The sequence below is a fragment of the Xiphophorus couchianus genome, chromosome 2 (assembly GCF_001444195.1).
Source record: "Xiphophorus couchianus chromosome 2, X_couchianus-1.0, whole genome shotgun sequence".
Taxonomy (NCBI): Eukaryota; Metazoa; Chordata; class Actinopteri; order Cyprinodontiformes; family Poeciliidae; genus Xiphophorus; species Xiphophorus couchianus.
The window spans coordinates 12,615,701-12,643,646 of NC_040229.1; the positions used below are offsets into that span (position 1 = coordinate 12,615,701).

At 38.8% G+C, this 27,946-nt stretch overlaps 1 protein-coding gene across 3 annotated transcripts; it reads left to right on the plus strand.

Moving 5' to 3' along the window:
* Positions 1 to 274: 274 nt before the first annotated feature.
* Positions 275 to 27,899, plus strand: dennd4a (DENN/MADD domain containing 4A). 3 transcript variants are annotated; one of them, XM_028044426.1, is made up of 30 exons: positions 275 to 502; positions 6,172 to 6,503; positions 6,630 to 6,876; positions 7,541 to 7,610; positions 7,705 to 7,874; positions 8,658 to 8,896; positions 9,013 to 9,079; positions 9,226 to 9,284; positions 9,385 to 9,529; positions 10,261 to 10,436; positions 10,750 to 10,850; positions 11,915 to 12,133; positions 12,696 to 12,841; positions 13,222 to 13,242; positions 14,432 to 14,565; positions 14,794 to 14,926; positions 15,041 to 15,247; positions 15,351 to 15,479; positions 15,588 to 15,732; positions 17,659 to 17,781; positions 18,559 to 18,669; positions 20,370 to 21,115; positions 21,201 to 21,420; positions 23,211 to 23,302; positions 23,394 to 23,569; positions 23,695 to 24,082; positions 24,972 to 25,089; positions 25,330 to 25,492; positions 25,594 to 25,658; positions 26,206 to 26,342. In XM_028044426.1, the coding sequence occupies exons 2-30, from the start codon at positions 6,193 to 6,195 to the stop codon at positions 26,340 to 26,342; spliced, it is 5,058 nt and encodes a 1,685-aa protein (XP_027900227.1). In that variant the 5' UTR covers positions 275 to 502; positions 6,172 to 6,192. The 3 variants fall into 3 exon arrangements, with proteins under 3 accessions (XP_027900227.1, XP_027900235.1, XP_027900219.1); XM_028044434.1 differs by lacking the exon at positions 13,222 to 13,242 and having other exon boundaries at positions 26,206 to 27,899; XM_028044418.1 differs by lacking the exon at positions 275 to 502 and having other exon boundaries at positions 6,193 to 6,503; positions 26,206 to 27,899.
* Positions 27,900 to 27,946: the final 47 nt, after the last annotated feature.

The following is a 27,946-nucleotide window of genomic DNA, read 5'->3' on the forward strand; positions in this document are numbered from 1 at the left end:
TAGTTAAGTGTGTGTTGGCATTTTTTTTTTTATAATTCTGGGACCTTCTATTTTTGTTATTACCTGATTCACAGATTCTAATAGAAATATGATGGAGGAAAAAACCGGCGGACTGTACTGTTTTTAATTAACATCTTCGTGTATGAGCTTGTCTAGTTTTCTCAGAAGAAAGTGTGGAGAAACACCAACTGTTTCTCCACCGCCTCGAACGTCGATGTTTCTCTTGCAGCCGCCAGCGGTGTCATCAGTGACGTCAGTGAGGTTTGTAATCAGTCACGTGGGCAACGCAGGTCGGGATAAAAACGCTCCTCTGCACTACACCGTGTATTTATTTGGATCCGTATGCTCTACAGGATTTTTCTAATACGCTAATATAACAAGATTATAAGCATAAAAAATTGAAACAAATAGTCAAAGTGAGCAAAGAGGAAAGCGTTTGAATTTTTCTAAGAAATCCGGAGGCGCTATCATATTCCGCAGATCACCCTTCTGTCTTCGTGATGTGAGTAAATATTTATTTTACCGAGTAAAAACGCAAACCTATCTACTGTTTCAATCGGTGCTATTAAGATGTTTATTTATTTCCAACGTGGGAAATAAAAACACATTCCCTCACGTTACGTTAGACGTGATCCCGTTAATAGCAATTTAATATTGGATTAATGAGTCGACTGTACCAACGAGGTGGAATTGTTTAAATGTTGTGCAGATATGCAGGAATAACGTGATGTTTTCGCCGTGATTTGTTGTGCGTCCATCGGCTCAACTGAACCGAATGAAGGCGTACTCCGCTGCATCCTGTGTTGATGCTGTGTAAAATGGCTTTTTAAAAATGTGGACAAAGAGTAAAAGGCTTAGGCCAGTCATATATTTTTAATATGATTATTTATTCAGTGCAGATATTCATCCTGTGTACGATGCGTGGTTTGCAGGCTAATCCAGCGCGGCTCCTTTGCGTTTTTTCTATTCCGAGCTCCACCTTGGAGTGTGCTCTCCCTCATCTCTCTGCTCTGTTTATCTTGGGCGTGTGTGGTCTCTTCATCTAAGACCTGGGTCTCCCTCTCGGTCAGACAGGAACCATGCAAATGGCCGATGAGGGTGAAGGTTGTCTTTATGGCTAAGAAGGAACAGATGCCGAGTGAAGCAGCCTGCATGTGTTGGTGGTTCCCTCTGCCCATCGTCCCTGCCCCCTCTGTTGTTAGTTCAGCTCTTTAATCCCTGCCCAGCCGGGCTGTCCAGCAGGCGCTGCCTCTGTCTCATGGGTGACATTAATTACAACAATATAACTCAAAGCAGATTCAGGTTCAAAGCTTGATTAAAGATCGTATAACACCCAAAGAGAACCTGTTTCTAGAGGTCTGTAGTTATGAAGGTATTTTTGCAAAAATACCCCCAGAAGGCTTATGAAGTTAATACTTTAGTGGAAATGTGGGAAAATGTTCTTGACATCACATGCAGATGATCTGTATTTAGAAGCATTTTACTCGGACTCAAATAAAAATATTTGTAGTTTTGTCCAGATACATTTTAGTTAAAAAATGCAAAATTGTTACAAATATTATAAAGTTTGCGACTGCTTGTTTGTTCATTTTGTTCATTTAGTTATTTATTTGGTAAATTCTAAGAAAATGTATTTAAAAGTAGAAATGACAGAAAACATTACAATGCTTTGCGTGTAGGGTAGTGCTAAAATGACCAAAGTGATGTAAGACCATGTGAAATTATTTCTGAGAAATAAATAATTTTTCTTGAAGCTGTTGGAGAACCCTTGGAGCTAAGTCTCTTTGAGGGGGAAATAACTGTGATGAAAGATTGGAACTAATTGACAGAAGTGCTCTACAAGTTACTGCTTGGCTAACAGTTGCGGATGACTCATGTACACAGTGGATGTGAATGGGGAAGTTGGTTTGTTAGCTGGCAAGAAGAGGAAATCCGCCATGTCCTTATTTGTAGTGAAAATATGAAGAAAAATGTGGTGAATGAAAAACTTGCAGCTCCTGTGGAGCCCATGAGTCACTCACTGCCAATCCTGAGCCAACACAGGACTGCCCTTATTAAGACATAGACGAACACGAGCTTTCTCTATCTATCTATTTATCTATCTATCTATCTATCTATCTATCTATCTATCTATCTATCTATCTATCTATCTATCTATCTATCTATCTATCTATCTATCTATCTATCTATCTATCTATCCATCCATCCATCCATCCATCCATCCATCCATCCATCCATCCATCCATCCATCCATCCATCCATCCATCCATCTCTTCATTTTGTGCTCAGAATATCATTTCCGAAATATGAAACTATGATTAGAAATTATAGGTTGATCTAATGCTTCACCTATTTGTATACATTGGGGAAAAAAAGTCAGGATTCATCTGGGAGCAATTTGCCAATTGAGGATAGATTTATATTTAAAAAAATCTAATGGAAATATGTAGACATAATCTTGACATTATGACAACTTGTTCAAGCATTTTGCACATGCAATAAACTTATGACTAAATCTTGCGGAGGTTGAGACTATTCAACAGAGACCCATATAATAAATTTTGGACATGACATACGTATGAAAATGTAGGAAAAAGCAGATAAATATTCACAGTCACGTGCAGGGATGCACCAGAGCAATTGCAACATGTTCAGAAAAACGAGAAATGGCTTTTTTGATGTGCACAATGTTGTGAAGACTGAACAAGCAGTTTTGAGAATTTCAATTCTGTTCTAAGAAAAGCTGTAATATTAAAATAAAGCTAATAAAATCACACCATATAACAAAGCATGTGGGATAATGATATTCTACTCTAATTACTGAGCAATCAGAATTGTGTTTGTGATTGAGCAGCACAGGCAGAAATGTTCTACATGCACTTCACTTGCTTAGTTTTAATATTGTTGCCATGGTGAGGATTAGCTATAAATTTAGTCTTCTGCTTCCTGATGAGGGGGAGGAATAGATGAAGTCAGTGTCGTGGTAGCTGAGAGAGCAGAGATTACATCTTTATTTAATCCAGAACCTTTCAAGTATTATGTGACACATCTGTTGTGCTACCAGATGTGTATCTGTGTCTGAGCACTTAAGCAGTAATCACTGAGAGCAGGTATTTACAGAGTGGATTTAGTGTTATGTCACACTAACGACGAGGTGAATGGGCTGAAGAGTCATTTTTAATATGAAGTAGATTCTCAGCACTGATCAACCAATGGATTCATCATTTGAAAAGGAATTTCAACGTCCTATTAGAGCAAAATAGGACACCTAACCTAAGGGAAGAATCAGCAATATGTCTGCATGAAAATTTGCAAGGGACCTATTTCAGATTTTATATTTTAGAGCTTTGGTGACAGCAACATTTGCAAATACATAATTTGTTCCCTTTTCTTTGGTTTCGTTAACCGGCCTTAAAATATTTTTGCCTCTGAAAAAGCTAGATGGGGACTGGTTTTTTTGTATGCATGAAGGATTCATAATTGTGTTGTGAATTTGTTAACAATTTTTTTTTTTTAATGACCAAAAACGCCTGCAAGTAAAAATGTCAGTCAGTGTCAGAAAAATCAGCTTTCAAAGCCTTCTTGTTAATTTACCTGTTTTTTTCTTCACTTGCATCAACGGATTTTCCTGGATTCTCAAAATCTGCTGTGCAGTGTTAAAAATGGACACATCAATTTCTTCATAAGATTGTTCACTAGCATATTCTGAAATTCTTAAGGTTTTAATACACCTTTTATTTGAAAAACAATATATTTTCTATGTTACAATCCATTTTTCTTTAAATAAATCTGCGACTGACTGGCTTGTGTTTTGGGAGTTTGGTGTAGATAAAGGATAGGAAATGACTGCTTTGCTAACATTTTCTGAACTGCCGTTGACTGCAGGAATGGTTTGTTAAATGCATTAAACAGCAAAGATTATACTTCCCGTGTTAGGCAAATCTGAGCATAGAACTACATGTTTTTACTAGTGGGCTTATTCAAATGATTTGATGCTTCTCATAGTGCTTAAAAATAGAACTAGCGGTGCAACATGAAAACAAGGCCATCTTAAAAGAGGCATAATTTGTTTTTGTCTGATGTTGCTGGCAGCGTGAGAGAATATTTGTAGTGTTACTAAAGAATAATTTAATATAAACAAAAACATAAGCATATACACATTTAGATCTCAAAGCTTTAGATTACAGAGTTAAAAACTCATCAGCAAACAAAGGGAATACTGGACAGGAACAAATGTGAGATGAGCCTACGGGGCTATGAACGCTCTAGAGTTGATGAGTCATGATTTATAAAACCACTGCTTCCAGTCTGCAGTAAACAAGCCTATTATGAAATACCGGATATATTGAGTTGAACAATGCTTGCAAATTGTTTGGAAGGTTCTGTAATGATTTCAGTCGAATTCTTAAATTTCATCCCCATTTGCTCCCTGGCTAAATTTTCCTTATTGAGTATCTCTGTCGTGATTGAAACCTGCAAAGGCGTCAAGTCCTCTAAAGGTGAAGCGAGGCCACGGCATCCTGAGGTCCAGGGTGCTTGAAAGTGACACAGCCAGCACAGAGGGAGGGGGAAACACTTTACGTCAACTCACACATATTGCAGCTATGGAAAAACAATAAATAAGTAGTGAGTGTGGGGGGACTGCTGAAAGAGATAAAGCAGGCTGTTGAGATGAAGTAGAATAAGCTGACCCAGTAAGAGGGCTTGCAGGATTCTCTCTGTTCTTTGTGACAAACACACAACAAGCTGTTTCACAGGCGCTTCTGATAGTTCCTTCATTTATCATGATATTGTTGAGGCCTAGAACAAGTGTTGCCTAAACATTGACTTGGTTCAAGCTTTGGAAATAAAAGAACTGTCAGAATGCAGTTTAAATTTAGAAAACACTGTGCTTTCTATTCTGTTTTTCTTAAGAGATGTGTTTTATTTCACCAAATCAGTCATGGGCCCTATAGGTCATGAAATGCTTAACGCATATCATTGCGAAATATTGTGTTTTTCCAGACAGGAATGTATGTTAAATGCTTCCAGATGCTACATATTCCTGCTTCGTTTCTGTAATATGAAGTACATTTGTAATGCCCTAAGGGCGGATTGTTTTCTTGCCCTATTGTGCTTCTTTTTGATGTAGCATGCATATTAAGCTACATAGATTTTTTTTTTTTAGTTGGTGTAGTTTACTATTTACATGACCAAAATCAAGAAGCATGTAAAAATAAGTTGAAGGAAAATAGCAAGAGCAAAACGTGAGAGAAAGAAGCTGAGAAACCAGACTCCAGACTTAGTAATCAATGCACAATACAATGTCTGCAGTTAATAAAAAAAAAAACTTTACAATTATATTCAAATAATTAACATGTTTCAGACTTCAGGTCAGATGTTGCAGTTTCATTTCAGATTACTGTCATGCCCAACACACACATGTATTCATTCAATCCTTGACAAGAGGGATGGGACACAACTTTTTAAACGTTTCCCGTGTCCTGATGGTCTAAGAGAAAAAGCTTTGAAACAGTCTGCGGTAAACCAGATGGTGGCTCTCTCCATTTCTGACCAGCATTTTTATTTTTATTTACATCCCTGGGTGTCAGCTCTGACATTTTTCCCAACAACTGTCATCAGCATTGTCTATATTATATTAAAAGCTCATGCAGAGGTCTGTTTCACCAATAAGCACACATACTGTATATCAATCCATCATATTGCTGTTATAAAATCCTTTTTTGTTGTTTTTAAAAAATAATTTTTCAGTTTTTACTTTTGGACAATGATAGTCTTTCATATATTGCAGTAGCAAATATCCATCCATATACTGAAGTGCATAGCCAGTTACTAGGGCTCAACTCAAAAGGCTTACTTTTAAAATACTTAAATAAGCTTTAAAATTATTTAAACAAAATAATTGTTTAAATTATTTTCAGTCTTTCACAATGTAGAGATTGATTGTGATTTCTTTTTATTAAGGATTTTTAGGTTTCTGCCTTTAAATCTTTTCAGCATTAACACAATGCACTCATGGAGGTGACATATATTTAGCCATCTTTCACTACTCAGCTTAGTTAAGTTGTCATGATAAAAAGCTGTTGCTCTTCTAAAGCTGCAATGAATTTTTGTAGTATGAGAAAAATGTATATTAAGTCCCCCCACCCTCCCCTGTTCTCTGATCTCCAGCTCATAGTGTGGGAATGGGACATGATGGAGGATAAAGGGCCCCGTGTAGCCGACTACTTTGTGGTTGCTGGCCTCACTGATTCATTCAAGCCCCTGGAGGAGGATCTGCACTTCGATGATGCCGGCACCAAGTCTGTTAAACCCAAAGCCCCTATTACCGACGTTGCTGTAGTGATACGATCCCTCGGCGAAGAGGTGCCCTTGGGCTTCACCTGTGTGGAGAGCACCCCCTCCGGCCTTTCAGCAGAGCTTAATGGCGCCAGCCTTCGGGGCCTGCAGATCTTCTTGTGCTACAAGAGAGGCAGAGATAAGCCTCCACTGACAGATCTCGGGTAAGGAGTGATGCTCGCTCACTGACTCTTCACTCACACAGCACCTCTAATCGCATCTTTTCCTTGGGACATATTAATCTGGCTTAAAACACTGTTTAAATATTCACACACTTCATTGTGTTTCAGTGTTCTGTATGAGTGGAAAGAGAAGCTGAAGCCTGGATGCCACATCGTTCAGACCACACCCTCAGGGCGCCCCGCCAACATCAGCAGCTCGTCTTCCCAACGCATCTACATCACGTACCGGCGCGCGCCGAAGAGCCAGCCTCACACCTCCCTGGCTGTCACCGATATCTGCGTCATTGTGCCTGGCAAGGGAGAGACGCCTCCTCACACCTTCTGCAAGGTGGACAAGAACCTCAACAGTAGCATGGTGAGACGGAACTGCAAATTATCTGGATTTACAGTGCTTTGCAGAAGTATTTCTCTCCAACTTGCTCACATTTTGTCATGTTACAACCATAAACTTCATTGTGGTTTATCTGGATCAAATGGCAACAATCTCCTGTCAAAATAAAATACAATCTGAAAATGTGCCCTGCATTTCAATTCACCCCCTTTGAGTCAATAATCTGTGGATCCAAGTTTTGTTGCAGTTGCTGCTTTAGATATTTTGACCTCTGTCCCTTTGCATATTTTTATTTTCAAAGCTGGTAAACATTAGGTCAGGATGTCAAATGTCTGTTAACATCAACTGTCAAGTTATTCTACAGATTCTCAGATTCAATATTAGTTGGACTAGACCATTCTAATACACCTGTGACATGACTTCTGAAGGCAAATCTTTACATTAGTTTATTAGGAGTCTGAAATGCACAGCAAAAATGATCTACTTTTTTGTAAGTGGTTTTTGTAAACTGTATAACTTTCCTTATTGTTAATATTTGTGTGCTGTGGTCCAACATTACAGTTTGTGGTTATAATGTGACAAAATGTGTAAAAAGTTTGCATGGCACTGCACGTCAAGTGTCTCTTCCAAGAGTATAAAAGTATTGCAGCTTTTCATTTATCTGTGATGTTTTGTTTTTACTCATCAGTGGGGATCTTCGGTCTACCTTTGCTATAAGAAGTCTCTTGCTAAAGCTAACACAATCGCATACAAAGCAGGTAAAGAAAGACATTTATATGCTCCTGTGTCAGTAATGAATGGTAAAAACACAGCAGTCTTAATCCCACTTTGTCTTCTCTGCGTTGTGCTCAGGTTTGTTGTGCAGGTATCCTGAAGAGGACTATGAGTCTTTCCCACTGCCTGAGTCCGTCCCGATGTTCTGCCTGCCCATGGGGGCGATGATTGAGTGTTGGCCAGCTCACACCAAACACTCTCTGCCCGTTTTCTCCACATTCGTACTGACGGGTGCTTCTGGAGAGAAGGTATAACCACCATCCTGCCAAGGCCTTATAAAAAAACCCCCACATTTCTGCTGAAGTTGTGTGGGCTCTCAGACAATCACAGACTTTCATATCAATATTGTTAAGGAGACCACTTCTCTCTTTAGCTTATGTTTCATTCACATCAACACTAGTTAGGAAGTTCCCATGCAGTTTGTGTCTGTTTTTCACGCACTCAGCCTTAATCGCCTCATTAAAGTTCGTTTCTCCATATCTACTTCCCTGGCTGCCTTTTTCACTGTATCAGGTTCTCTAATGCATTTGCTTGTTCAAGAGCTACAGCAGTATTTCCAAGAATGACAGACAATATTAATCAATTTTCTAGGTCTGACTGGAATCAAAAGTGTTCCAAGAGCTGTTTTAGGAATACTAAAAGGCTGTTAGCTTTTGTAAGCAATGCAGCATAAAAGATTTTTGTGTAGCCCATCTTTTGAATAATGAATGTTTTCTGCAGCAGTGTAGCTGGTGCGCAAGTCTGAATGCCTGAGTGCTCATTTATTTTTGCCTGCAACGTCTTGTCTGCAGGCTAGTGTCACGACGCCTCGTGCACACACTGATTTGTTCATTTACTTAGGGTAGAAATCTTTAACGTAGCGAGGATGATAATATATCATGCTGAATATTTCTATAATGAAACTGTAAAGAGAACTGGGAATTATTGGATTTTTTTTCAATGGTCCACTGGCTAATTCATTAGTCGTTTTTATGAGTATGCATACTTCATGCAGGTCATTTTGCTCACATTGTGATCGCATGTGTGCGCAGGTGTACGGAGCAGCCATCCAGTTCTATGAGCCTTACCCAGAGGAGAACATTTCGGAGCGTCAGCGCTCACAACTCGGCCTGCCGAGCTGTCATCTTGGACCTGACAGCAGCAGAAATATTTACAACAACAAGAGCATCTGTTTACTCTCACACTGGCCCTTCTTCCAGTCCTTCAAGAGCTTTCTCACCTTCCTCTACAGATATTCCATCTCTGGGCCACATGCACTGCCAATTGAAAAGTTAGCAGATATTATGTACTTGTTTTACTTGTGTTTTTGTTTTTTTTGTAAACAAGATAATTTACTGTTACTCATTTCAACAACTTTATTATTATGTTTTACTCTGTCTCTCACAGGCACATATCTCACTTCATGAAAAATGTTCCATTTCCCTCCATCCAGAGGCCAAGAATCCTTGTCCAGGTGCAGTAAGAACATTATTTGTACTCTTTATTATGTTATTTATCAATCCTGTATGTTCTTTATTTAATTCTAAATCTTAAATTCTGAACAAAAGCTTGCTAACTTGTGCAAACTCATTATTTATTTAACTTGGTTGTCCTCCGTAGTTGTCGCCACATGACAGCCTAATTCTGAGCCAACCAGTGTCCTCTCCACTGCCTCTTAGGTAGAGAATTAAAAATTAATTACAATATAATGTAACGACAACATACCAGGTACTTCTTTTGTCTCAATAAATAAATCTCTTTTTATGTTTTTTCCTGCAGCGGTGGGAGTCTCTCAACACTTCTGCTGAATTTGGGGCCTAAAAATGCAGTCACTCTGCTTGTGCTGGCCGTCACTGAGCACAAGATCCTGGTTCATTCCTTACGTCCAGCTGTTCTCACCAGTGTCACTGAGGCTCTTGTGTCTGTAAGCATTTGGTTCTTTGTATCCTAATTTTTTAGTGATAAAGACACAAAAGAGAATGATCTTTAATGTGAATGAGTGCAGTAAAAATGTTGAGATGGAGCGGTTAGTCACATAGAAATAAAAATTGGTCACAGTCAAATCTATTGATGTCCGAGCACTTTTAAACTTTTTCTTCTAAAATTCATGCATATTTATGAGATGAAAATAAATGCATAAGAATAAATTATTATACAAATCCACTCTTGTTTTATGTATTATGAGTTTTTACAGCTCTGTTAAGACATTTGCATCCACTTAATATGTTGAGTTTTTATTAATGCATTTGAACTGGGTTTTCTTTCTATGGAGGGAAATTACTACTATATACAACTGTAATTATTTAAAAAAACTGGTTTTGTGTGCACAAGTTTAAATTTATTGTGGATGTTTTGGTCATTGGTCGGCAACTTTTACCATAAATCTGACTGGACATTTAATTGCCCTTCTCATCAGTATTGGTAGAGTTAATTGAAATGGGCCATTTTGAACCTCTGTGGACTAGAGAAAATCCTCATTAAATTTGAACTTGTGCAACAAATGCTTTTATCATCATTCCATCTATAAAAATATGGTTCAAATAAATTATTAAAAGATTCCCATTAATGTGACATTTATACCAACTTTCAGTGTTTGTGAACTTTTGACTGGAACTGCATGTATGATTTTTACAGATTTGTTTGCTCTCTTGTCAGATGATATTTCCTTTCCACTGGCCTTGCCCCTACATCCCTCTGTGTCCGCTGGCCCTGGCAGATGTTCTTAGCGCACCCTGCCCTTTTATCGTGGGTTTGGATTCTCGATACTTTGACCTTTATGTGCCTCCCGCTGATATCAGCTGTGTTGATTTGGACACCAACACCATCTCCCAGTAAGTGACCTCTGATTGCAGACAGCATTTCATAGATTAACTTTAATATGCCCTGCCAAAACTCATTTCTCCTTGTTTAATGCAATTCTGAAAGTTATCCCAAGGTTATCAGAGTCTGTCAGTAGGAGCCTCTCTTACATAATGAGTGTAGCTGGAATGTGAAGCATTTTACTTGACAGAGCACACATGCCTCCCACATCAGCTCACACACTTTAAGATGTCAGTTCTAATGTCGGTGAACCTGTTCTATCTTTTTCCAATATTTCTCCACTGTCCTCCCCCCTGCAATGAAAACCATCTGGTGTGCTTTCAGAAAAGACGAAAAGAAGGCTCTAACATGGAAACTCTTGCCCAGGAGAGCCTGTAAACATCTTCTGAACAGCCTGAATAAGCTCTATCAGCAGCTTACAGACGGTGAGTCCAGTCCAATGTTGTGTCATTTTCCAAAGTGGTTTCATGCATAATTTAGATCTCTACATGAGTCTGTTGAGTCATCTTGGGTGGTTGACTTTACAGGAAGCTGAGCTCACTATGACATAAAAACAACTTGTGATCTTCATCCTAGAACATCTTGCTAATGATGTGATATTAGTTGCCTTTTTGCCACACTGAGTGGCTACTTATGCCGTTTTTCATTTATAATATAAGTCAAATTTAGGATCTCTGCATGTCATCAGCCTGTAACTGTGTTCCACTTAAATGCTCAGAAACCAGTGAGATTTCTGAGCGATTTGACCAGGCTAACTGTCATTAGCAACACAAGCTAATAGTAATGTTTTTCTGTGCTCTTTTGCACTTTCAAACATTGCACCTTCATCCTACCTTAGTGTGTGCTAAAAATGTAATTGACATGTGCAAATAGAAGGTTTTTACTGACTCTTATCACTACATTATATAGGCATGGAAGCCATAATTTTAAAACCTTGCTTTGTGAAAATGATTAAAATAAATAACATGATTCAGCCAGGCTGTGTAAGAAGCTCGTTAGTTTGAATCAAGTGATCATAAGATGTGATATTTTAGCCTCATGCACAATTTTGGGTTGAAATGCAGCAGTAAAACTACTCTCTTCACCAAGCTGCACTAACTGTGCCTCTGTTTTGTTGATAATAGTGTCATTTGGGCATGTGCATCTCTGCACCACTTTGATTCACGCTGAACTCTTCCAAACTATTGATTGGATGTCTGCAAAAACTCTGCAAAAATTGAAGGTTCTGAACTCTTTAGTGGCTAAAATGTGTAATCTGTGATCCCTTTCAGCCACATGCGTCACAATATGGCAAAAGTACTAACCCTGAATTTACACTGAAATGTATTTTTGTTATTGTGATGTTTTGGCATGTTACTTTACTACGAGAGACTTTGTAGTTTTATGGTATTATGCCATCCAATCTTTAAAGACTTACACAGTTTTCAGAAAGTCATGTTTAAGCATTGACTAGATTTTAAATCATTTTCTGTTTGGCTCTTTCTTTAAGGTTGCCAGTTAAACCGTGATGATGTGCAGATGGACCACACCATGACTGACAGTGAGCTTTACGGAGGAAAGAGCCTCCACACTCTTGAGCTGGAGATCCAAGAAGCTTTCCTCCGCTTCATGGCAGCCATCCTTCGAGGCTATCGCTCCTACCTGCAGCCCATCACCCAAGCTCCCTCTGAGAAAACCACAGATGTCACCTCCCTGTTTGACCTCCAAGGTAAATTTCAGTCTCACCAGTCTCACATTAATAGCACAATGTCCACGCACCCTTTAATAAAGTAGTGAAAAAAATTATCCAACATGGTTCAACAAAAGATTACAAATGATAGGAATGCTTTAGCAATTTTATTAGGTGCTTTGTCTGAGCAGAAATCACATTTGCAACCATTCTAATTAAGTAATAATCAGTCTTGTCATAGCAGCTATGGCTTTCTTGCCATCGAGATTTATTGCTGTACAAGTTGGGTTCTAATAACTGCAGTTCTTGCATAAAAAGTTCCCTTAAATGAATGCAGGCTATCTAACTTGAGCTTCTATGGAAATTAGGCTTGGATGATAAGTCAGAGAAGCAGCATGATTAATAGCACAATGTCCACGCACATCTTTCTGCTCTTATGCAATCAGAGCCAAAGAACAGCTTGTTTCAGACCAGTCTGTTAATTTCCTAAGATATTGGTTTAGAACATTTTGACCGCTTTGTTTCAGATTTAAAGGTCTGATATTTGTAATAATTATGCCGCTTTTAAGTTTATCTTGAAATAATGTGTTTACTTGCATAGGTTTCCTGAAGAGCAGAGACCGCTCCCATCAGAGGTTTTATTCCCTCATGACGAAGACTCAGATGTTCAGTCGCTTCATTGAAGAGTGCTCCTTTGTCAGTGATAAAGATGCCAGCCTGGCTTTCTTTGATGAGTGTGTTGATAAGGTGAGGGTCTCAGCTAATCCTTGCTATCTTTTTCTCAAAACTGAGATTTTTACTGTTTTTGCAGCCCTAATTTTGATATTATCTGGAATCTTGGTCAAACAAATTAGAGGTTGTTAAAATCTGAATGGCAGAGGTCCGTTCGAGAGTACACTTACACTCACTGTCAATGCTAGAAACCATATCAAATAAGCCATTTTTGTGGGTTTTTTATATTTCTATTCTCTTTCCTGATTCTGTTTTCTTTAAAGCTTGGAAAATTTAACACTTTCCTTCACAATTTGTGATTGTGTGTTCTGCTTTTTACTCTTTGTGTTTTCTCTGCTGCTCATTTATTACCTTTTCTGTCCTCTTTTTTTGTCCTTGTGCTTCCTGTCTGGTAGTTATTCACCTCTGGTAGCAAGGTAAGCCAACTGAATTTGTGCTGTGTTGTATGAGTAAATGTTTTGTCACTCTTCAGGCTCTCTGTGTCATGCTTAAATCTTCATTTTTTGTTTTTTCTTTCCCTTTATAACAAAAAATCGTGGGACGATTGTGAATTTTTGTCATTATTTGCCGATTTGACAGTTTATATGAATAAAGACTGTCATAAGGCTTTGTTGCACATACACAAAAAATGACAAAACATCATGCCCCCTTTTATAAGAAAAAATATCTTCTCTATGCATGCAAAATTGTGCAATCAGGATGTCACATTTAAATCCAGCAAGAACATTTTAGAGGTCCAATGTTGATGGTCATTTCTCCCAGTTATTATTGAGAAGTGGAAGCATTGATTCATTCATTGCTGCTGCTGACACTGACAACAAATGCATGGTTGAGTAAGAGCTTTTGGGTGTGAGAGGAAGGACACCAGTTCGAGAAGCGCAGAAGAGCAGAATCGAAGCGAAGACAAATAGGTCAGTCAGTCGGTTGACTGAATCATCCTCTCAGCTGAGCGGAATAAACCCTCTAATTCATTTCTACTGGGGGGACTGTTTAGCTCCTGTTATAATGTTGATGTTTTATGTGCAGAATAGTTGTGAGAAACATACAAGGCAAATAGATTTAGAACATCATAGCAAGCATTTTCAGTGTACTTCAATGCCTTTTTTACTCTTTTGAGTGTGAAAATGAGCGTGTTTACTGCTTCAGGCTGGAGCTTTTCTCTGACACGCCGGCCGAGGAGCTTTGTGTTTCTCTCTCCAAACAGCAGATCAGTCAAGTTTGATGTGAAACTAATGTGGCTACTTAGCATCCAGTAGAGTTGCCAAAGTATCTCAGTCAAAAGGTTTAATGTCTCTGGGGTAACATGGCATCAATTTTGTTCAGGTCACTGCAGCCTACTTTCATTTAGTCTTGGAGGATTTATGGGATCAAGCCACTGCCTTTGGCAGTGCCTCTCTTCAGATCCAGCGCCATAATTATAATGCAGATGGAGTCATTACTGACATCTGCTCGTTCTTATGTACCCCCATATGTGGCCGGATCTGAGGGCTCATACTATATCACATATTGTTGCGGCAGCATGCATAAATGTAATGGGTTGAATTTGAATTTATGGTAACTAAAGATGAAGGATGATGACAAGGATGTACTTCTCTTGTAAACCAGATGGATAGCGAGCGGCCAGAGGACACCAGGCTGATCGAGCTGGATGAATCCCACCGCAGTGAGCACACGGTTTATATCAACCCACCAGAACTGCCTCCTCTGCCTCAAGGAGAAGAACATCCTCTGTGCTATAGGTATAATTCACTTCTTTATTTTACTTTATTTTCCTTGAACAGGTGCCAAAAAAAGAAAGATAAAGCTTAGAATTTAGTGACTTAGCCACTTCTACTGAGTCCTGTGGTCATTTTGAACTACAACACATTGGCATTGGAGTCCATATCATATTGCGCAAGACTTTACTGCCAGCATTCCTTTTATTGCTGTCTGCTGCAGATGATTTCATTATTTCTGTGTCTCTGCAGCTACTCCGGGTTCCCGGTTCTGAGATCTGATCTTTTGGAGACCATGGAAGGACCAAATTCTAATTCAGCAGGCATTGCTCCACGCCACAGCACCCCAGCCAGTCCCACGGCCATCTTTAGACGTTCAAAACAGGTCATACATAGAAACAGAGCACTCTGCTTTCTATTTTTTAACCCATAAATGTTAAAGATGAGTGACTGCCATGGCATTTTGGTGATAAAGAACCACAAATTTCCCATTTTGCAGGAGATCAAATCCGCTCAGAAGATGGCCAAAACACATTCATCTATGCCTCAGATGTGGTCTAAGTGTTTGCTTCGGCATTGCTACGGCTTGTGGTTTATATGCCTGCCAGGGTTTGTGGGAAACTGTCACTCCAAGGTGCGAGCATTGCGGACCGCTTACGATGTCTTAAGAAAGATGCAGGACAAGAAGCTGCAGGCTCCTGATGAGGTATGAAAATACTTGATACAGAAATAAAACGGCTGAAGCATTGGGTTGCTTTGGTATGGAATGATATGATTTTAGCAAAAGTCTTTTTTTGTGTGTGTTTCAGGTGTGTTACCGTGTGCTGCTGCAGTTGTGCGGTCAGTACAGCCAGCCAGTGTTGGCCGTCAGGGTGCTGTTTGAGATGAAGAAGGCAGGAGTTCAGCCCAATGCTATAACTTATGGATACTATAACAAGGTGCATACTGTTGCTGTGAACACCATCTGAGCAACAAAGTCATTTGACAATAAATGTGGCTGTTAGGCAATGATTCTAGACTTTTATGGTGTTGTATTGTTTTCCAAGGCGGTGTTGGAGAGCACCTGGCCCTCCACAACCAGAGGAGGATATTTCTTGTGGGGGAAACTGAGGAATGTGATACTCGGTGTGCTTCAGTTCAAGCAGGCAGGAAAAAAGCAACAGACTCCACACAAAGACCCCCAGCTTTCAGGTGAGAACTTTGAACAAAATGATTTAGCAAACTATTTCTAACATGACTTTCAGCAAGTCAGAAAAATGAACAGCCCTAATCCCACAAATAATGTCAGACAGTAGCCATATGACCATTTTTAATATAAACATAACATCATGAATCCACACATATACATATTAGAAAGTAAAACAGTTTCTTGACAGTCCCAAATATTTTGTCTCAGCTAGAGTTTCAGCAGGACAGCTTTTTGCTTTTGTTTTGATTCATGTTTGACCAATCTGACTTTCCAAATAAAGGTACAACCGAATGCTATGCTCCTGAAAATGAGGTGTTTGTGCTTCACAGTATGTTGAATTACCAGAAAGTTAACCATGTACAGACAAAAGTTACGGGTTATTCTCCTGCTTCTTACCTTTTTGCTTTGCATGTCGTAACACTTAATGACTTGAGTTTGAACACAGCGATCGAAGCAGGTTTCATGACATATGAGAAATCAGCACCAGTCTAAATATTCTCTCTTTCACTGTGAATTTTAGTATAAAGAATTTTTTTAAAAAAGAATTATTTTGGGGGGAAAAACAAATTAATTAGTTATGCAAACTGATATATATAAATACAGTTTTGCAAGTTATGCACCAAATATAGGAAGTGGTTTTAAAAAAAAAGGAATTTTGGTCGTAGGACTTGTCAGGGCTGCAGCTGACAAAATAATGACTGCACATCTACAACAAGTATTGGGAATTGAGCATAATCAAAAACTCAGCTATTATTTTTGTATTATTCAATCTCCCAATTGCACATCCAGAACGAGGCCAAACTGCCCTTGTATCTGCTTACGGTCAAGAAACGTGCCATTATTATCTCTGCAGACCCCCCACATCCTGGACAGAATAAATTTAGATTTTTACCTCTTGGTTGGTGCCACAGCTGCCAAAGAGCAATTTTCCTCCCCCTGTGTGTCCTTCTGATAAACATCATGAACACCTCACAGTCACAGCCAGAGCCAATCTCCTCTGAAGTTTATGTATTTAAATGTAATGCTTGTACACCGTGATGCGTCTGAAACCAAAGACAACTTCTTTGTCTGTCTTCACAAAGTTAGCCAACAAAGCAGAATCTGATTCTGCTAATGGTATTATGATGGGAGTCCATGTCGATACTTGGGACCGTATTTGAAAATCCCAAGATAGTTATATGACACTCTGTAAGGTGTACCCCAAATTCAGGTCAAACATCAATTAGTTTATATCAGCAATAAACTAATTGTTGTTACTAACAATAATATAGATGCATTAAGATTGTATGTATTTTTTGGCCGGAGTTGCTGTTGCTCCGCTTGTTCTGCTCTCTTAACGTTTATCCCAGCCACAGCCTCCACCGGCACATATTGTTCCCCATCTGCCTTCCCTTAATGACACTATAATGTACTTATAATTAAACAGCGTAAAAGGTTTTTCTTTTGAGCTCTGTCAGTACACAGGTTTCTCATGCTGACATGTTTTCTAATTCCCCAAACCATAGACCATCTCATTACTGTAATGAATGTTGTGTGGGGGCACTAATGAAAACACCATGCGTTACTCTGTAAATGGTGTCGTTGCTGCTGTGGATGTCATGTTGATGTTGGTTTGATTCTATTAACATAAGGGACTCATTTTTATGCTAATCTACAACATTCAAATATTCCTATCAAATTTACAGTCAGAGAAATGCAAAACATTGATTCATGTTTCAATACGTCATTCTTTTGAGCTAAATCCAGACAATACAGATATCTGTTTGGTCTCATTCAGGCATGAGGAGATTTGTGTGGCTTTCGGTTGATAATAGTTTTTCCTCGGTTCAGTGATTGTTCATTCATGGCTCTTATATGAGAAGGGCTATTGGTTATCTGTCATGCTTTTAAGCGTCTCGCTCCCCTTCCTCCCTGTCGTTTCCATGTAGATGGCAGTGATCTCGACACAGTCAGCCATGGCAGCTTAGACAGCACTAATGACTCTGCGGAACGCACGTCCATCGATACTGACTTCACTAAAATGGACTCCAGTGATGATGGATTGAGTACAGGTAAGGGGATGCAGCGCTATTCCATCCTAGTGTTTCCCACTATATCTGAAATGCTTCTCTCTCAAACCCTCTGTGATCTGGATGTGATTCAGTTGTCACCTTAAAAGTGGATCAGTCATTTCATCTGGAAACCCTTGACCTACTCAGATCACAGTATACATAGATAATGCATCGTTATGCTTGTAATAAATTGCACCATTATATTCCAAGCAAGGTGCTTTCTGTTGATAATTTGATTTTCAGAAAAAATACGATGCTACAAACATTGTTTTACTATTATTCATATGGTAAAATGATTCAATTTAAATTCCTATAGCTTCTAAAGTAATGTATAAAAATGTAAATTTACTACAAGAGCTATCCATCTTAGCAGTTTTCTATATTTTTACATTTTACTCTGGTATATCTTGCCTCTTCAACATTTACATCAAACTAAACTATTAAAAAAGGCAAAAAAAAATATCTGTTAAATATTGTTTTATGCTACAGTACATGCTGACCTTGTAAGCATGACTCAAGTTTTAGAAAGATTTTATTCCTTTTCTGCCTTTCTTGCTTTTCTATTCTGGGAATGCTTGCTGTAAGCTCGGGGCAATGTCAGAACGCTCTTTTGAAGAAAACTTCTGTGATCAGTTGCCTCTTGAAAAGTTTCCTTAAAAACTGGCGTGATAATTTAAATGTACTGAGCTCTTTCTGAAGGAGGAAAAGTAAAATAAAAGGAAAAATGTAAGCCATAATAATAACACTGTCGGGATTAAAGCATATTCTTTTCTCCAGATGGGCAGTCTGATCAAGGCTACGATTCCTTGTCAAAGGAGGAGGAGAGGCTGTGCAACAGAGAAAGCGATAACTCGGCACCAGTGGAGGAAAAAGGGTTGAGGCAGCCCAGTGAGTATTTCCCTCTTTGTGAGCAGTTCTGTAGAAATGAGTCACAGTAAACAGGAAAATAAGTGTTCTGGCTTTAAAAGCTGGGGAATAAAATCACAGTGTGGGTGTAATGTTCTCTGATCCACCCATTTGCTGTTATATTTGGGTGTTTTTTTATTTTTAATCTTTTATCTTTTAGAGGATATGCTTACTGTTACGTAAGCTGGCGCTTTGTGTAAGAGTTAGTCTCTGTCGCAGTATTGGTTGTCCTCATTAATAGGCCAGAGTTTTTTATCAGAGGGACTTTTAATTTGCCATAGAAAACAAGGTGGCTTTATTCTAAGACAAAACAAAAGTACAATACTGGGATTTTTGTTTCCCTACTCACTTGAGTAACCATAATTAGAAAATAGATTAAAGCAATTTTGAAAACATTATTAAATGTCTTGGAGAACAAAATGTATGAATTAAAATTTGAGCTAGAGCACATGGCTGCTAGAGGGTTCTCATCTATTGCATGCTTATTGGTAGACAGAAGGGTCATATGTAAATATTGGAAATCCAATGTTGTTTTATACTTATTAGTTCACATTAGGGGAAAATTATGTTAGCAAGATGTCAGGTAACATTTTATGGGGTTATGTAGGCTGTGCAAAGTTATGTCAATAAGGTGCCTAAATGTATTTAAAAAACTGACTAATGCAGAACATATTAAAATTACTATTTTAATTACTTTACAGGACAGAGGATGACTTCTGTTTTTATTGATGTGCATTAAAAAGGCTCTATAAATAAAGACTAGTGGGAAATTAAAGAAAAACTAATAGGAAATAATTTTTTTTGTTCTGCAAGGAATGTTTTGAGCACTTCTCAGAAAAACGACTGTTATATTTAGAACAATGTCATTATATCAGTCTGGACTGTTAAATACCACAGGATTATGACAATCAGCATATACAGAGATTTAACCAGTGCCGTACAAGCCAGCTCTTGTGTTTGATTGCACACAGGAGGTGATGGTTTTCTGAGTCAACAGAACTCGCTGCAGACTGATGAGCAGTTATTATAGACATTTTGTCTTTTAAGCCATGGCATGATTAAATGTTTCCTAAACTTTAGGAACTACATTTAAGGAACGAAAACATGGTACATTGACTTAAGTAAATAAAATTGATCTATAAATCTAAAATGACAAAGAGCTGTACAATGTTAAATTGTACAAAGAATAAAATCGGCATAAGAAGCACAGTTGCACAAGTCATGACATAAACGTTAGGGAAATTAAAGCATTTTCAAATGTTTTTTTAAACGGGAACAGTTATATAAATTCTTCTGCATATGCCAGAAAAAATGTTTTTAGCCTGTTCACTTCTGCACAATTTTGCCCTGGATACATGGGTTAAATTTTACGCACTGCAGCATAATAAACTGATGTGGGTGTGAGAAAAACACAACCTCATATAGCACTTCTAAAGTGTGATTATTAAACAGGCAAACATTCAATAGTTGATGAACAAGACATATTTTGGTATGTTTTTTAATTCATATCTTCACGGACTGAGTTTGAATCTCAAATATGCTCCTCTCTTTCTTTAAAAAGTACAAATGAACAAAAGACATTGGAATGTGTCTTGAAAGATGCCTAACTGTCATTTCAAACATACTTGAATATCTGACTTTTGATTGACCTAAATGTTTTGGCTCATGTGTTTTTATCCCAGACTGTGGCACCAGGGTTGCTTCCAGCCCTAATGAGACTCAGCTTTGCCCAGCGCTGCCAAAGACAGAGAGGCCCAAATCTTTGGACTTGTTTGGTGGACAGGGATTAGTGATGCTCACCGTCCCCCTAGTTGGTTCAACCAAGCAGCACCATATTACTGCTGACAGATTGTATGGTGTGGAAGAAGAGGATACAGAGACTGACAAGCAAAAATCAGTCGGGGAGAGACAGCGAGATAGAGAAACGGGGTATGATCCCTTGTCACAGATGGGGGCAGCAGGGACAGAACAGCAGTGTGACCCGGGTAAGGGTAGCTCACCTCCTGCCGAAGAGACTGAAATGTTCATAAATAACAGCAACAGCCCTTTGAACAGCCGCTCACCCAGTATGGAAATGCAGAGTTCCTCTAGTCCACTGTTTCGCTCCAGCTCGTCAGCTCACACATCCCCACAGTCCTCCACGCTCACCTGCTCCAACACACACCTCTCACTCCCCTTGAAATCCAAGGAGAGGTTGAAGCCTTCGCCATCTCTTCCTATGGGCATGTGTAACAAAGACGGGGAGAGACCTTCTTCCTTGGCTTTGCCTTCCTCGCCGAGTCCATCCACCTTGTCATTCTCCATGGACTCACTGTTGACTCCGACTTTGGATATCGTCAAGAGCAGCGTCATATCCGCAGGAAAGGGTGTGGCGGAGAAGGCCAGTCGCCTCTACTCCCGTTTGTCATCACAGACATCATTGACACAGGTAAGATGGGAGTTTTAATCAGATATGTCTGACATGAAATCAGTTGACCCAAGTTGACTGGGTTGTGTTATATGTTTTCTGGCAGGATGGGAACAGTGATCGTATGAGCGTTTCTTCTCTGACCTCAGCCGAGGTAGAATGCTCCTCGCTGCTGGATAGCGACGCCTGCCTGGATCTTCATGGCTTCACTTCACCTCAGCATGGGAGCATGTCCCGGGTCAGGAGGAGCCCTGCCGCAGCTCACCAAACCAACCTGAGCAGCCCCAGCAGCCCCACAAGAGTGTTCAGACATAACTCCTTCTCTGGTTGGTTGAACAGCTTCTCATCATTCTGTACAGGCAGTAGTGTTGCAGTGAATATCTTAGGCTACGTACACACACATCAATTCTTATTTTTTTCTAAAATTTAATTCTTCATGTTCGTTCATAGTACATATTAAATACAACCACAATTAGATTTCTGTGTAAGGGATTTACGACCCCAGAGCAATCTGCATGCGCACGAGAAGAACGTTGACATCATACAGCAATGAATCCTTTACAGAAGTATTAATGGAGGCCACTGATTATGGATCGCTTTGTTGTCTATTCAACAAAAGGAGTCAACAGCATTGTCACATTAAAGAAGCTAAGAAAAAGAAAGTATAACTAATAGCAACAACTTTTTGTGAAGCATTTACTGCAACTTCTGTAGAGAAATTTGTTTGGGTGTGTAGTCAGAGCCAGGAGTGGTGGGATTGTGATTTGGTTCGGTGACACAGACTGCTTCCATAGGTTCATAATTATAATTTTTAGGCATTTTTTCCGTTTGTATTTACCACGTCTGACTTTTTCTGGTGCAGAATTATGACGCATGTCTCACATCAATGGCATAAAGTCGCATAAAATATGACATGACTGCTCTCATTGCAAACACTTTGAAAACAATCAGATATGTATCTGTTTTATTATCATGTATAGAAGCATTACAAGTTGGATCTTTTGGGGGTCAAAAGATCAGAATTGGGCCATTTAGACTGGCATGAAAAAGTCAGATATAGGTTGCCTGGGGACAAAAAAAGCGGATTCAGGTCGCATTTGCCTACTATGTAAACATAGCCTTAGATATGATGAAAATTTATTCTGTAGCCTTGTTCTTTTGTTTGAAAAAAAATAAATGAACACTTAATCTGAATCTAAGCTGGGAGAAGGACTCAAAGTTGGAAAGATTTGGGTGCTGTTCTGTGAAAAACTAGGCCAGCAGGCATGAGGGTGGATTCAGTGCGGAGGCTTTTGTGCAGCTAGCTGCAGGCGCCAATGCTAGACACGTGCATATACATTCACATGCAGAGAGACAGAGATTTACTAAACCTGACCTCAAAAAACAAAACATTGACCGATTCTAGACTTTAGTGGAAAAGCTGATGCCTCAGTAAAAGTAGCACATTTGTCCACCTCGAATGTGAACTATCTAATTTGTGTTATTTTGACTTTTTGTTGTTATTCCAATTTGTGATAAAGAACCTGAAGTATGAAAACTATTGTAATTTATTTTTTTCAGATTTCCAGCACATTTCAATGCTGGAAATAATTTTTATTTTTATCTGGTTTCTTAACGAACTTTATCCCTCTCCAGGCTACACCCTGAAAACAAAGCCTATCCGTCGCCGGGGGTGTGAACTAAGTCATTGGCACCATTCCCTGAAATCACAAATATTAGTGTTTCGGTTTATCATCTTGCTATTCTAATTTCAGTCTGTGGAACAGATTCAGTAAAGTATGATCAGGTCCTACTTTTCAATTAAATTAGTTGTAACAACATTTAATCCCCCTTTGGGAACAATTAAGTATTTGTTAAGTTGCATTTATCAATGCATGGTTCAAAATGGCAGTCCCTCTAGTCTATTCTCAGATTCAGCATCCTAGATCTCATGTTTTCTGAGCTGGTGTCTGGTAGCTGAAAGCTTGTTGGTTCAAGCTGCTCAAATACTGGGAGAAATAACTTCTCCCAGTATTTAGATTAAAGGAATAATCGAGCAGATTTAGGAGTGTATGATGGGATCTTAAACCAAGGTTTGACTTCTACTAATAATTGTCTTATTCTTCTCTGTGTCCAGGCGGTTTAGCTCTTCATTCTAAAGGCCCACGCACTCCAGATTCTTCTCCTGATGTCAGCCGCTTCCAGCCCTGTCCTAATTACACCATAGAGGTAAGATATTTACAGGCCATAAACATTTTATGAGGTTGCTCAGGCTGTTTTATTGGCAATTTATGCATTCTCCTTATGCTATCTCTCCTAGGTGATGATGTCTAGCTGCTCACTTTGTAAAACATGTGACTGTCTGGTGTATGATGAAGAGATCATGGCCGGTTGGACAGCAGATGACTCAAACCTCAACAGCACCTGTCCTTTCTGTGGCACTGCCTTCCTGCCTTTCCTCAATGTGGAAATCAAAGACCTGAGACCACAGAATAGGTAATGTATTGCTATTGTGGTATTATTTTTGTGAAAAGGTCATTATTTTTCACAGACACATGTGATCTAAATAGCTATTTAACCCCATGACCTCTTTAAATAGATCCATTCTGTCTCCCCCCCAGGCCATCTAAGTGGAGTAATCCTGTTAAAGAGGAGGACACGTCTGCACCACTCTGCCCCGAAGCCAAATTGTCTGAGGCAGCTCAGCCATCTGTGTCTCCTGCTCTGGAGCGGGAGAGCAGCTGGAGTGTTCGCAATGATGCCCCAGCCTTGGCACAAGCATCATCTCCTGATCCGGTGACAGTGCCGTACCTGAGCCCCCTGGTTCTCTGGAAGGAGCTGGAGAGCCTACTGGTGAACGAGGGAGACCAGGCCATCTCTTCCCCGAGCGTCGTTGACCAACATCCCATCGTCTTCTGGAACCTTGTGTGGTACTTCAGAAGACTGGAGCTGCCCAGTAACCTGCCTGCTCTTATCTTGGCTTCCCAACATTGTAGCCATGGTGACCAGGTAGATATCAGTACACGTTGTACATCTGTAGGCAACGCTTATATTTTTATTTTAATATCACTATTACTTTTATGGGGGGAGATTATGAAAAGAATAGGCTCTCTTTTTCGAATTCAACTGTGGTGTTTGGCGCCTCCTAGTGTTAGGTAGATGGAAAATAACAAATAATCCAAAATATATACTATATACCAGTGGTCCCCAACCACCGGGCAATTGGTACCAGGCCGCGCAAGAAATAATTAAATATTTCCGATTTTAGATTGGGCATTTTCAACACACCACCACGTAACACACCACACACTGCAGAACATTGTAAGATTGTCTTAAAGAGAAAATCAGGGCAAAAAATAAAAATAAAAAAGGGCTTTAGCTGGAACACCAACATGCAGAAGCATTATCTGTCCGTGGTAATAAAAAGGTTGGGGACCACTGCTGTATACTATGAAGCAACAGCTCTGGAAGAACCATTTCACATCCATGTTAAGATAATTGGCATTGCTTTATTTTTCTATAAATTTAAGTATTTGTAATGAATTAAGTAGCTCTCACACATAATTTAACTTTTTTATTATTTTCTGATTTATATCGATCCATAATACATGCTCTGTTAAAAATTTTGTTGATGGTAAACTACAGAAAATTCCTTTACATGATTGGCTTCCAAAGATGGAACAAAACACACTCCTTTAAAAAACTGCCCCATGGTTGATTTAAAATCTCCTGTGATATAAAATCTGGGTTGGAAAGGACTAAAACAGCAAATGTACAAAACGGTGAAGTGTGAAATAACCAGTGCTCTCAAGCAGCAAACAGACTTTGCAATATTAAAATTACCCCCAAAAGACCCAACACCAAAATGGAGTAAGCTCACATATTTTATTCCCTCTAGATTCCCCAGACTGCTGCATCTGAGGACAGCAAGCAGGTGCTGGTGAGGATTATGTGGGACAACCTGAAGTTGCACAAAGATAAAGTTCAACCCTGCTATGTCCTGTGGAACACACACTGTAAGTTGATTCTGCATTTTCTTTAATACACTGTGGTAAAATATAGAGCACTATATTTTCACCAAAGTTCAGCTGTTAAGAAGACATATGTACTTTAAAAGTTAGTCTATGGTAAACCTGGAGCATTATGCATAATTTATCTCAGGATTCCTCATAGCTCTGCTGTCTTAGTCGACTTTGAGCGTTGGAGATGAATGATCCTTTGATCAGGCTGATGTTTAGTTTGTTCTGTTTTTACAGGTGCCAACTCTTTGATCCGCTCTGGCTTGTGTGAAGAAGGGCAGCTCTTCACTGTGGAGCTGCTGCAGGGCTTTGTGAGGAGCATCAAGAAGAGCGACGTTTATCAGCCCATGAGCCAGACCATCCAGCTGCTGGGGCCCGAGTTGGGTTTCAAGAGACAGAGGTGGGAATGAAAGATGTTTGTGCTGTTCTAAACTGCCTGGGGAGGATGATATGGATGGAAAGTCTAAAGTGTTTTTTTCTCTATCTCTTCTACCCTAAAAGGAGCCTCTACAGAGATTTACTGTTTCTAACTCTTGTGGCTTTGGGGAAGAATAACATTAATATCAGTAAGTTCACTCCTTTTATTCTTGCTAGCAGCAGAAAAATGTCAAAACTTTTGCTTGATAAACAGCGACAGGCTGAGAGCTACAGTTCCTCAGAAAACTATTCACAGCATTCTAAGTTTTCACATTTATCCCATTAAAACTACTAACTTCAATGAATTTTACTGGATTTTTTTGTGAGACAACCCAAAAAAGTAATGCATATTCATAAAGTGTATCAGAGATTGATACATAACTTTACTTTTTTTTTTCAAATACATATTAGAAATGTGTGGTACACATTTGTTCTCATCCTCTCTTTGAGTCAGTACTTTGTGCAACTTTCTATTGCTTAAATGACAGTAGCACATATTTTGGGATTTCTTCATCTCTATCTGGAGATTGTATTTTACCAGGCTATTATGTCAGTCAGTTAATATCCCAATAAAATACATTAAAATATATGATTTTAACAATATTAAAGGAAATTGCAAGGTGCCGTGTATAACTTTACAAAGTCATTTTGAGTTATTGAATGGTCAGATTCAATTATTGTGTTCTCTCTGTGCAGATGCCTTTGATCGGGAGTACAGGTTGGCTTATGATCGCCTCTCCCCCAACCAAGTTAAACTGACACACAACTGTGACAGGCCTCCGGGCGCTGGGGTCATGGAGTGCAGGAGGACGTTTGGAGAGCCCAGTTTGTGAACGTCATAATTATTTTAAATGTGTATATATAGTATGTATATATATATATAACTTCAACCACAGTCACTGCTGCTGTCATGTTGGACTGCTCTTCACACTCAGGACCAGCTCACCTGACTTGGGCATGGAGCTTTTAGTAAGCACAATGGAAAAATCCCCCCTTAATGCAAAGCAACTGCCATGAGTCTCTTGTACTGTTAGAGCTGAGAGGTATGAAGGCCTTGTGTTTATATACATTGGAGAAAAATTACCATATTTTGAATATCCCTGTAGTAACATGTTTGTACAGTTGTAATACAGTCTATTTTATGACTTTGTGTTGAAGCTGTGAATAAGTGGGAAAATGTGAATATAGGATCACATTATAAAAAGGTTCTCAGTGGTCCTGGTGACCTTGTTTAGACTGTTGTTGCTATTAGATTTTTGTGATTTCACAAAGCACTTTGACAGGATGAGCTGTGTGTTCTCTGTTAGATAACTCAGTGGTCCTGCAACCAAAGCTACAAAGTCACGCTTCATTTAGCATTTGCAGGAGTTGCTGTACTGACATTTGAGTAGGATTTATTCAATAAAGTTGAGTCTACTTGTACTAACATGAACTCTGTAAAACTATAGCATGTTCATTTACATTGGATACATTAAACCATATGGTAATAACAACATTGGTTTGGAACCAATGAGGTAAAAATGAATTAACACATATCTCCTGCATTGACTCATTCATCCGTTTTAACAATGCTCTTAAAGAGACCCAGTAGGGAATATTATTTATATTATTCACAGATTTCCAAGCTTTTGTAAAGAGGTAATTAAAAAGTTATGTATAATATTCAGCCATAAAAGGATATCCAAAACAGTGTAATCAAACTAAAAGTAGTGAAATTGATTAAATGTTTTGCTTTTTTGTTGTTTAGTTTTGTTTTGTTTTTTTACAAATAATAATTGTCATAGGTCCTGTAAATGTACAGAATGTTTGTATTTTGTAAGTTTTGTTTTTGGTGTAGATTTTGAATTCTTGTTCAACTGTGCACTGTTAATTGTGAATAACAGGTCAAAAAAGATTTGAACACTCTACTACTTTGAATAGTTGCCAGAGTTTATTTGCACTGTAATCATCACCCAAAATTTACACGATTAAGCTCTGACCTGCCCAAATTTAATCTCACTTTAAAATTGAGTGTGAAACTTCGACATCTTAATACATCTTAACAAAAAAAAACAACTGAGATTCCATTTATATTGAGCTTCACAATAATTTCCGATGATATAATGCTGGATAAGTCAAGGTTGTGTGCTTGGCTCGAACACCAACCTCAAAACACGTAAATCTGCATTATCACCACCTCATAAGTGTCTGAAAACCACTGATGACCAAAATGTAATGTTATGTCTTATGTGATGTTTACACTGTCAACTTTAACAATGTTTCTGAAGTGTTATTTATTGTTTGTAACACAGATACTAATTTGTATGATTTTTACAAAAACAAGAAAATTTCTTCCCTGAGCAGATCGATACTTTGCCTTCATTTATAAATAAACACGTTTATCAAGTGAATTTCAGGTTTTGTCATTTCTCAAACTAAGCTGATGAAAACGTCACCT